The sequence below is a fragment of the Oncorhynchus nerka genome, unplaced genomic scaffold (assembly GCF_034236695.1).
Source record: "Oncorhynchus nerka isolate Pitt River unplaced genomic scaffold, Oner_Uvic_2.0 unplaced_scaffold_4005, whole genome shotgun sequence".
In the NCBI taxonomy this organism is placed as follows: Eukaryota; Metazoa; Chordata; class Actinopteri; order Salmoniformes; family Salmonidae; genus Oncorhynchus; species Oncorhynchus nerka.
Window position 1 is genome coordinate 1 of NW_027037293.1, and position 12,383 is coordinate 12,383.

General features: G+C 49.6%; 1 protein-coding gene across 1 annotated transcript; it reads left to right on the forward strand.

Annotated features, from left to right (window-relative positions):
* Positions 1–103: 103 nt before the first annotated feature.
* Positions 104–1,116, forward strand: LOC135566615 (protein starmaker-like; the record flags this gene model as incomplete). Its single annotated transcript, XM_065014288.1, has 1 exon — positions 104–1,116. A coding segment is annotated over one exon (1,013 nt), but the record flags the coding sequence as incomplete, so codon positions are not given.
* Positions 1,117–12,383: the final 11,267 nt, after the last annotated feature.

Here is a 12,383-nt window from a genome sequence, read left to right on the forward strand (position 1 = left end):
TCCCACGATGAGGACCACGACGAGTCCCACGACGAGTCCCACGCACCACTCCCCACCGACGTACTCCCACGACGCACTCTCACGACCGAGTCCCACCGACTAGTCTCACGACTTAGTCTCACTGACAGAGGCCTCACGACCCAGTCCCACGACGAGTCCCACGACGAGTCTCACGACGAGTCCCACGACGAGTCTCACGACGAGGAGTCCCACGACGAGTCTCACGACGAGTCCCACGACGAGTCTCACGACGAGTCCCACGACGAGGCCCACGACGAGTCTCACGACGAGTCCCACGGCGAGTCTCACGATGAGGAGTCCCACGACGAGTCCCACTACGAGTCCCACGACGAGGCCCATGACAAGTCCCACAACGAGGAGTCCCACGACGAGTCCCACAACGAGTCCCACGACGAGGCCCACGACGAGTCCCACGACGAGGAGTCCCACGACGAGTCCCACGACGAGTCTCACGACGAGTCCCACGACGAGTCTCACGACGAGTCTCACGACGAGGCTCACGACGAGGAGTCCCACGACGAGTCTCACGACGAGTCTCACGACGAGTCCCACGACGAGGCCCACGACGAGTCTCACGACGAGTCCCACGGCGAGTCTCACGACGAGTCCCACGACGAGTCTCACGACGAGTCCCACGACGAGTCTCACGACGAGTCCCACGACGAGGCCCACGACGAGTCTCACGACGAGTCCCACGGCGAGTCTCACGACGAGTCCCACGACGAGTCTCACGACGAGGAGTCCCACGACGAGTCCCACTACGAGTCCCACAACGAGGAGTCCCACGACGAGTCCCACAACGAGTCCCACGACGAGGCCCACGACGAGTCCCACGACGAGGAGTCCCACGACGAGTCCCACGACGAGTCTCACGACGAGTCCCACGACGAGTCTCACGACGAGTCTCACGACGAGGCTCACGACGAGGAGTCCCACGACGAGTCTCACGACGAGTCTCACGACGAGTCCCACGACGAGGCCCACGACAAGTCTCACGACGAGTCCCACGGCGAGTCTCACGATGAGTCCCACGACGAGTCTCACGACGAGGAGTCCCACGATGAGTCTCACGACGAGGAGTCCCACGACGAGTAACACTACGAGTCCCACGACGAGGCCCACGACGAGTCCCACGACGAGGAGTCCCACGACGAGTCCCACGACGAGTCCCACGACGAGGCCCACGACGAGTCCCACGACGAGGAGTCCCACGACGAGTCCCACGACGAGTCTCACGACGAGGCCCACGACGAGTCCCACGACGAGGAGTCCCACGACGAGTCCCACGACGAGTCTCACGACGAGTCCCACGACGACTCTCACGACGAGTCTCACGACGAGTCTCACGACGAGTCCCACTGACGAGGCCCACGACGAGTCCCACGACGAGGAGTCCCACGCACCGAGTCCCACGACGAGTCCCACGACGAGTCCCACGACGAGTCTCACGACGAGTCTCACGACGAGACCCACGACCTACCTCACGACGAGTCTCACGACGAGTCCCACGACGAGGCCCACGACGAGTCCCACGACGAGGAGTCCCACGACGAGTCCCACGACGAGTCCCACGACGAGTCTCACGACGAGTCTCACGACGAGTCCCACGACGATCATTACCGATCATTACTGCTTATCATTTATCAACCATCAGATATCCACTTTAATTTACTTTCATCAAATGTTTGTTTTATTTTATGACTTAATCATTTATATCTTAATCATTTATATCTTAATCAATTATATCTTAATCATTTATATCTTAATCATTTATATCTTAATCATTTATATCATTTATATCTTAATCAATTATATCTTAATCATTTTATATCATTTATATCTTAATCATTTATATCATTTATATCTTAATCATTTATATCTTAATCATTTATATCTAATCATTTATATCTTAATCATTTATATCATTTATATCTTAATCATTTATATCATTTATATCTTAATCATTTATATCATTTATATCTTAATCATTTATATCTTAATCATTTATATCTTTATCATTTATATCTTAATCATTTATATCTTAATCATTTATATCTTAATCATTTATATCTTAATCATTTTATATCATAATCATTTTATATCATTTATATCATTTATATCTTAATCATTTATATCTTAATCATTTATATCATTTATATGATTTATATCTTAATCATTTATATCTTAATCATTTATATCTTAATCATTTATATCTTAATCATTTATATCTTAATCATTTATATCTTAATCATTTATATCATTTATATCTTAATCAATTATATCTTAATCATTTATATCATTTATATCTTAATCATTTATATCATTTATATCTTAATCATTTATATCTTAATCATTTATATCTTAATCATTTATATCTTAATCATTTATATCATTTATATCATTTATATCTTAATCATTTATATCTTAATCATTTATATCTTAATCATTTATATCTTAATCATTTATATCATTTATATCTTAATCATTTTATACATTTTATATGTAATCATTTATATCTTAATCATTTATATCATTTATATCTTAATCATTTATATCATTTATATCTTAATCATTTATATCTTAATCATTTATATCATTTATATCTTAATCATTTATGACTTAATCATTTATATCATTTATATCTTAATCATTTATGACTTAATCATTTATATCTTAATCATTTATATCTTAATCATTTATGACTTAATCATTTATGACTTAATCATTTATATCTTAATCATTTATATCTTAATCATTTATGACTTAATCATTTATATCTTGCTGTTAAAGACGTGGGTCATTCTATCCTGATATGTGTTAGCACAGCATACTAAGGGGTTCTGTCATGAGGCCTTTGCAGTGCGTTTGTGCGTGTGTGCGTTTGTGTGTGTGTGTGTGTGTGTATTTGTGTGTCTAGTGTGTGCGTGTGTGTGAGTGTGTGTATGTGTGTGTCTAGTGTGTCGAGTGATTGTGTCTAGTATTTGTCTAGTGCGTGCAGGTGTGTGTGTGTGTGTGTTTGTGTGTCAGATGAATGACCTCACAACCTCACTACTAGAAGCACAAGCATTTCGCTACACTCGCATTAACACCTGATAACCGTGTGTATGCGACAAATACATTTGATTTGATTTGACTAATGACACCTCATCGTGGCCATATTGTCCCTACTGACCCCCATCAGCCCCGGAAACAGAACGGGGATGGGACTCCACTTCCTTCTTCCTGCCTTTAACTCTCTCTGATTGGATGATTCGTTTTAATAGGAGATAATGTCTGCATGCAGTCCGCCCAGCGACACAGTGAAGCAACGCTTCAGCGATGGCATATCTGAGGACGCCCGTGGAATGTCGTGTTAAGGCCTGTGTCAAAGGAAGAGATGTGTTTATTCAGTCCTTCAAACTCCAACCCAACACACCCCTGGCTGAAGAGGACGAGGCTCAGAGGACATCAGTGGTAGAAGTTACCCCTGGCTGAGGGTCAGAGGACATCAGTGGTAGAAGTTACCCCTGGCTGAGGTCGATGAGGGTCAGAGGACATCAGTGGTAGAAGTTAACCCTGGCTGAGGTCTATGAGGGTCAGAGGACATCAGTAGTAGAAGTTAACCCTGGCTGAGGTCGATGAGGGTCAGAGGACATCAGTGGTAGAAGTTACCCCTGGCTGAGGTCTATCAGGGTCAGAGGACATCAGTGGTAGAGAGTTACCCCTGGCTGAGGTCTATGAGGTCAGAGGACATCAGTAGTAGAAGTTAACCCCTGGCTGAGGTCGATGGTGAGGGTCAGAGGACATCAGTGGTAGAAGTTACCCTGGCTGAGGTCTATCAGGGTCAGAGGACATCAGTGGTAGAAGTTACCTGTGGCTGAGGGTCAGAGGGCATCAGTGGTAGAAGTTACCCCTGGCTGAGGGTCAGAGGACATCAGTGGTAGAAGTTACCCCTGGCTGAGGGTCAGAGGACATCAGTGGTAGAAGTTACCCCTGGCTGAGGGTCAGAGGACATCAGTGGTAGAAGTTACCCCTGGCTGAGGGTCAGAGGACATCAGTGGTAGAAGTTACACCCCTGGCTGAGGTCTATGAGGGTCAGAGGACATCAGCAGTGGTATTACCCCTGGCTGAGGTCTATGAGGGTCAGAGGACATCAGTAGTAGAAGTTAACCCTGGCTGAGGTCGATGAGGGTCAGAGGACATCAGTGGTAGAAGTTACCCCTGGCTGAGGTCTATCAGGGTCAGAGGACATCAGTGGTAGAGATTACCCCTGGCTGAGGTCAGAGGGCATCAGTGGTAGAAGTTACCCCCTGGCTGAGGGTCAGAGGACATCCGTGGTAGAAGTTCCCCCTGGCTGAGGGTCAGAGGACATCAGTGGTAGAGTTACCCCTGGCTGGAGGTCGATGAGGGTCAGAGGACATCAGTGGTAGAAGTTAACCCTGGCTGAGGTCTATGAGGGTCAGAGGACATCAGTAGTAGAAGTTAACCCTGGCTGAGGTCGATGAGGGTCAGAGGACATCAGTGGTAGATACCCCCTGGCTGAGGTCTATCAGGGTCAGAGGACATCAGTGGTAGAAGTTACCCCTGGCTGAGGTCTATGAGGGTCAGAGGACATCAGTAGTAGAAGTTAACCCTGGCTGAGGTCGATGAGGGTCAGAGGACATCAGTGGTAGAGTTACCTGGCTGAGGTCTATCAGGGTCAGAGGACATCAGTGGTAGAAGTTACCCTGGCTGAGGTCAGGGCATCAGTGGTAGAAGTTACTATGGCTGAGGTCAGAGGACATCAGTGGTAGAAGTTACCCCTGGCTGAGGGTCAGAGGACATCAGTGGTAGAAGTTACCCCTGGCTGAGGGTCAGAGGACATCAGTGGTAGAGATTACCCCTGGCTGGGGTCTATGAGGGTCAGAGGACATCAGTAGTAGAAGTTAACCCTGGCTGCCCAGTCGATGAGGGTCAGAGGACATCAGGTGGTAGAAGTTACTCCTAGCTGAGGTCTATCAGGGTCAGAGGACATCAGTGGTAGAAGTTACCCCTGGCTGAGGGTCAGAGGGCATCAGTGTGGTAGAAGTTACCCTGGCTGAGGGTCAGAGGACATCAGTGGTAGAAGTTACCCCTGGCTGAGGGTCAGAGGACATCAGTGGTAGAAGTTACCCCTGGCTGAGGGCCAGAGGACATCAGTGGTAGAAGCTACCCTGGCTGAGGGTCAGAGGACATCAGTGGTAGAAGTTACCCTGGCTGAGGCCAGGAGGACATCAGTGGTAGAAGCTACCCTGGCTGAGGGTCAGAGGACATCAGTGGTAGAAGTTACCCCTGGCTGAGGTCTATGAGGGCCAGAGGACATCAGTGGTAGAAGTTACCCCTGGCTGAGGTCTATCAGGGTCAGAGGACATCAGTGGTAGAAGTTACCCCTGGCTGAGGTCTATCGGGGTCAGAGGACATCAGTGGTAGAAGTTACCCCTGGCTGAGGGTCAGAGGGCATCAGTGGTAGAAGTTACCCCTGGCTGAGGGTCAGAGGACATCAGTGGTAGAAGTTACCCCTGGCTGAGGGTCAGAGGACATCAGTGGTAGAAGTTACCCCTGGCTGAGGGTCAGAGGACATCAGTGGTAGAAGTTTACCCTGGCTGAGTGGCCAGAAGGGACATCAGTGGTAGAAGTTACCCCTGGCTGAGGTCTATGAGGGTCAGAGGACATCAGTGGTAGAAGTTACCCCTGGCTGAGGGACAGAGGACATCAGTGGTAGAAGTTACCCCTGGCTGAGGGCCAGAGGACATCAGTGGTAGAAGTTACCCCTGGCTGAGGGTCAGAGGACATCAGTGGTAGAAGTTACCCCTGGCTGAGGTCTATGAGGGCCAGAGGACATCAGTGGTGGAAGTTACCCCTGGCTGAGGTCTATCAGGGTCAGAGGACATCAGTGGTAGAAGTTACCCCTGGCTGAGGTCTATCGGGGTCAGAGGACATCAGTGGTAGAAGTTACCCCTGGCTGAGGTCTATGAGGGTCAGAGGACATCAGTGGTAGAAGTTAACCCTGGCTGAGGGCCAGAGGACATCAGTGGTAGAAGTTACCCCTGGCTGAGGGTCAGAGGACATCAGTGGTAGAAGTTACCCCTGGCTGAGGTCTATGAGGGTCAGAGGACATCAGTGGTAGAAGTTACCCCTGGCTGAGGTCTATGAGGGTCAGAGGACATCAGTGGTAGAAGTTACCCCTGGCTGAGGTCTATGAGGGTCAGAGGACATCAGTGGTAGAAGTTACCCCTGGCTGAGGTCTATGAGGGTCAGAGGACATCAGTGGTAGAAGTTACCCCTGGCTGAGGTCTATCAGGGTCAGAGGACATCAGTGGTAGAAGTTACCCCTGGCTGAGGTCTATGAGGGTCAGAGGACATCAGTGGTAGAAGTTACCCCTGGCTGAGGTCTATCAGGGTCAGAGGACATCAGTGGTAGAGTTACCCCCTGGCTGGGAGTCCTATGAGGGTCAGAGGACATCAGTGGTAGAAGTTACCCCCTGGCTGAGGGACAGAGGGACATCAGTGGTAGAAGTTTACCCCCTGGCTGAGGGACAGAGGACATCAGTGGTAGAAGTTACCCCTGGCTGAGGGTCAGAGGACATCAGTGGTAGAAGTTACCCCTGGCTGAGGGTCAGAGGACATCGGTGGTAGAAGTTACCCCTGGCTGAGGGTCAGAGGACATCAGTGGTAGAAGTTACCCCTGGCTGAGGCTCAGAGGACATCAGTGGTAGAAGTTACCCCTGGCTGAGGGTCAGAGGACATCAGTGGTAGAGACACCCTGGCTGAGGGGCCAGAGGACATCAGTGGTAGAAGTTACCCCTGGCTGAGATCTATGAGGCTCAGAGGACATCAGTGGGAGAAGTTACCCCTGGCTGAGTGTCAGAGGACATCAGTGGTAGAAGTTACCCCTGGCTGAGGGCCAGAGGACATCAGTGGTAGAAGTTACCCCTGGCTGAGGTCTATGAGGGTCAGAGGACATCAGTGGGAGAAGTTACCCCTGGCTGAGGTCTATGAGGGTCAGAGGACATCAGTGGTAGAAGTTACCCCTGGCTGAGGGACAGAGGACATCAGTGGTAGAAGTTACCCCTGGCTGAGGGTCAGAGGACATCAGTGGTAGAAGTTACCCCTGGCTGAGGGCCAGAGGACATCGGTGGTAGAAGTTACCCCTGGCTGAGGTCTATGAGGACATCAGTGGTAGAAGTTACCCCTGGCTGAGTGTCAGAGGACATCAGTGGTAGAAGTTACCCCTGGCTGAGGGTCGGAGGACATCAGTGGTAGAAGTTACCCCTGGCTGAGGGTCAGAGGACATCAGTGGTAGAAGTTACCCCTGGCTGAGGGCCAGAGGACATCAGTGGTAGAAGTTACCCCTGGCTGAGGGCCAGAGGACATCAGTGGTAGAAGTTACCCCTGGCTGAGGTCTATGAGGGCCAGAGGACATCAGTGGTAGAAGTTAACCCTGGCTGAGGGCCAGAGGACATCAGTGGTAGAAGTTACCCCTGGCTGAGGTCTATGAGGGCCAGAGGACATCAGTGGTAGACACAGTTTTCTTTTGGAGGAGGGGTTCACAAAACGAAGTATATTGAATATGACTAAGAATATGCATCTTGAAAAATCATATTATAATGTATGTGTTAGATAATATATGCAAATAAGAGTCATAACCAAATAAAGAAGGCACACGTTTCTTATTTCTATATTTGAATCTAGAAATGATCAAACAAGGAAACACCATACCTCTAGTTCTATTATGATGCAATGTGTTCTAAAGGGGAGGGGCTGATTCCAATCACACGTTATCCCATACCTCTAGTTCTATTATGATGCTATGTGTTCTAAAGGGGAGGGGCTGATTCCAACCACACGTTATCCCATACCTCTAGTTCTATTATGATGCTATGTGTTCTAAAGGGGAGGGGCTGATTCCAATCACACGTTATCCCATACCTCTAGTTCTATTATGATGCTATGTGTTCTAAAGGGGAGGAGCTGATTCCAACCACATCGTTATCCCATACCTCTAGTTCTATTATGATGCTATGTGTTCTAAAGGGGAGGAGCTGATTCCAACCACGTTATCCCATACCTTCAGTTCTATTATGATGCAATGTGTTCTAAAGGGGAGGGCTGATTCCAACCACACGTTATCCCAAAACCAGTTCTATTATGATGCGTTCTTATCTAACTACACGTTATCCCATACTCTAGTTCTATTATGATGCTATGTGTTCTAAAGGGGGAGGGGCTGATTCCAACCACACGTTATCCCATACCTAGTTCTATTATGATGCTATGTGTTCTAAAGGGGGGCTGATTCCAACCACACACGTTATCCCATACCTCTAGTTCTATTATGATGCTATGTGTTCTAAAGGGGGCTGATTCCAACTTCACGCTATCCCATACCTCTAGTTCTATTATGATGATGTGTTCTAAAGGGGCTGATTCCAACCACACGTTATCCCATACCTCTAGTTCTATTATGATGCCAGGGGCTGATTACACGTTATCCCATACACCTCAGTTCTATTATGATGCTATGTGTTCTAAAAGGGGGTGATTCCAACCACACGTTATCCCATACCTCTAGTTCTATTATGATGCTATGTGTTCTAAAGGGGAGGGCTGATTCCAAACTACACGTTATCCCATACCTCTAGTTCCATTATGATGCTATGTGTTCTAAAGGGGAGGGCTGATTCCAACCACACGTTATCCCATACCTCTAGTTCTATTATGATGCTATGTGTTCTAAAGGGAAGACCTGAACCACACGTTATCCCATACCTCTAGTTCTATTATGATGCTATGTGTTCTAAAGGGGGCTGATTCAACCACACGTTATCCCATACCTCTAGTTCTATTATGATGCTATGTGTTCTAAAGGGAGGGGCTGATTCCAACCACACGTTATCCCATACCTCTAGTTCTATTATGATGCCATGTGTTCTAAAGGGAGGGGGCTGATTCCAATCACACGTTATCCCATACCTCTAGTTCTATTATGATGCTATGTGTTCTAGCGAGGGGCTGATTCCATCCACACGTTATCCCATACCTCTAGTTCTATTATGATGCTATGTGTTCTAAAGGGAGGGGCTGATTCCAACCACATGTTATCCCATACCCTAGTTCTATTATGATGCTATGTGTTCTAAAGGGGGAGCTGGTTCCAACCACACGTTATCCCATACCTCTAGTTCTATTATGATGCTATGTGTTCTAAAGGGGAGGGGCTGATTCCAACCACACGTTATCCCATACCTCTCTAGTTCTATTATGATGCTATGTGTTCTAAAGGGGAGGGGCTGATCAACCACACGTTATCCCATACCTCTAGTTCTATTATGATGCTATGAAGAGCTGCTTCTTTGTTGTGGATCATAATCTTATATTCACTCTCATCTTTGACCGTTTTGAGCCAATCAGCTTTACGCCCGGCCTCTCTACACAACAAGAACACGGTCCACTGAGCCATTACAGAGAAGAGAGTGAGTAGACTGTTATTCTCTTGTTGTTGTTGTTCTTCCTAGACAGTACAACCACTTAGAGAGGTATTTCAACAAAGTCAGGCGTTTACTGGTCAGCAGCTATTTAACATTGGCATTCATATTCAATCCCTTTTGTCTCCTGGGACAAACCAAACACTGCATATTTCACTAGCCATCTTGATAACAGCTTTTGTCTCTCCTTTTGTAAACAGGCCGGGTCATTTGTGAAGAGGCCATGTCCTCTGTCAACAGGATGTGTCCTCTGTCAACAGGCCTTGTCCTGTCAACAGGCTGTGTCCTGTCAACAGGCCTTGTCTGTCAACAGGCCTTGTCCTCTGTCAACAGGCCTTGTCCTCTGTCAACAGGCTGTGTCCTCTGTCAACAGGCCTTGTCCTCTGTCAACAGGATGTCATCTGTCAACAGGCTGTGTCCTTCTGTCAACAGGCCTTGTCCTCTGTCAACATATTTTGTCCTTCTGTCAACAGGCTGTGTCCTCTGTCAACAGGCCATGTCCTCTGTCAACAGGCCTTGTCCTCTGTCAACAGGCCTTGTCCTCTGTCAACAGGCCTTGTCCTCTGTCAACAGGCTGTGTCCTCTGTCAACAGGCCATGTCCTCTGTCAACAGGCCTTGTCCTCTGTCAACAGGCTGTGTCCTCTGTCAACAGGCTGTGTCCTCTGTCAACAGGCCTTGTCCTCTGTCAACAGGCTGTGTCCTCTGTCAACAGGCTGTGTCCTCTATCAACAGGCCTTGTCCTCTGTCAACAGGCCATGTCCTCTGTCAACAGGCTGTGTCCTCTGTCAACAGGCTGTGTCCTCTGTCAACAGGCTGTGTCCTCTGTCAACAGGCCTTGTCCTCTGTCAACAGGCCTTGTCCCGTCAACAGGCTGTGTCCTCGTCAACAGGCTGTGTCCCTCTGTCAACAGGCCTTGTCCTCTGTCAACAGGCCTTGACCTCTGTCAACAGGCTGTGTCCTCTGTCAACAGGCCATGTCCTCTGTCAACAGGCTGTGTCCTCTGTCAACAGGCCAATGTCCTCTGTCAACAGGCCTTGTCTTCTGTCAACAGGCTGTGTCCTCTGTCAACAGGCTGTGTCCTCTATCAACAGGCTGTGTCCTCTGTCAACAGGCTGTGTCCTCTGTCAACAGGTTGTGTCCCTCTGGTCACAGGCTGTGTCCCTCTGTCAATGATGTCCTCTGTCAACAGGATGTGTCCTCTGTCAACAGGCCATGTCCTCTGTCAACAGGCCGTGTCCTCTGTCAACAGGCTGTGTCCTCTGTCAACAGGTTGTGTCCTCTGTCAACAGGTTGTGTCCTCTGTAAAAAGGTTGTGTCCTCTGTCAACAGGCTGTGTCCTCTGTCGGGTCAGGATGTGTCCTCTGTCAACAGCCTGTGTCCACGTTTCTTGTCAGTGGGAGAGAACAATAGGTCCACTGCACTGGAATGGTAGGATAGAGGGATGGAGAGGTAGAGGGATGGAGGGGTAGAGGGGTAGAGGGATGGAGAGGTAGAGGGATGGAGGGGTAGAGGGATGGAGGGATGGAGGGATGGAGGGGTAGAGGGATGGAGGGATGGTAGGATAGAGGGATGGAGGGATGGAGGGATGGAGAGGTAGAGGGATGGAGAGGTAGAGGGATGGAGGGATGGTAGGATAGAGGGATGGATGGATGGAGGGATGGAGAGGTAGAGGGATGGAGAGGTAGAGGGATAGAGGGATGGAGAGGGTAGAGGGATGGGAGAGGTAGAGGGATGGGTACGGGGTAGAGGGATGGAGAGGTAGAGGGATGGAGGGATGGTAGGATAGAGGGATGGGTACAGGGGATAGAGGGATGGGTACAGGGTAGAGGGATGGAGGGGTAGAGGGATGGAGGGATGGTAGGGTAGAGGGATGGAGAGGTAGAGGGATGGATGGGTAGAGGGATGGAGGGATGGTAGAGGTAGAGGGATAGAGATGGTACAGGGAGGGAGGGATGGGTAGAGGGATGGGTACAGGGGTAGAGGGATGGGTAGAGGTAGAGGGATGGGTACAGGGTAGAGGGATGGATGGGTACAGGGGAAGGATGGGTACAGGGGAAGAGGGATGGATGCAGAGGTAGAGGGATGGTACAGGGAAGGAGGGATGGGATGGAGGGTAGAGGGATGGGTACAGGGATGGAGGGATGGAGTACAGGGTAGAGGGATGGAGGGGTAGAGGGATGGAGGGATGGTAGGGTAGAGGGATGGAGAGGTAGAGGGATGAGGTAGAGGGATGGAGGGATGGGTACAGGGTAGAGGGATGGAGAGAGGGGATAGAGGGATGGAGAGGTAGAGGGATGGTAGGGGGTAGAGGGATGGAGAGGAAGAGGGATGGGTACAGGGGAAGAGGGATGAGGTACAGAGGGATGGAGGGATGGAGGGATGGTAGGGTAGAGAGGATGGAGAGAGGGAGGGAGGTAGAGGATAGAGGGATGGGTACAGGTGGAGGGATGGGTACAGGGGTAGAGGGATGGGTACAGGGAGAGGGATGGAGGTACAGGATGGGAGGAGAGGGATGAGGTAGAGGGATGGTACAGGGATGGAGGGATGGTAGGGATAGAGGGATGGAGAGGTAGAGGGATGGAGGGATGGCAGGGGGAAGAGGGATGGGTACAGGGAAGAGGATGGAGGGGTAGAGGGATGGAGAGGTAGAGGGATAGAGGGATGGTACAGAGGTAGAGGGATGGGTACAGGAGGAAGAGGGATGGGTACAGGGGATAGAGGGATGGAGAGGTACAGGGATAGAGGGATGGAGGGTACGAGGGAAGAGGGATGGGTACAGGGATGGAGGGATGGGTACAGGGGTAGAGAGGATGGGTACAGAGGAGGGTAGAGAGGTAGAGGATAGAGGTAGAGAGAGGGATGGGTACAGGGATAGAGGG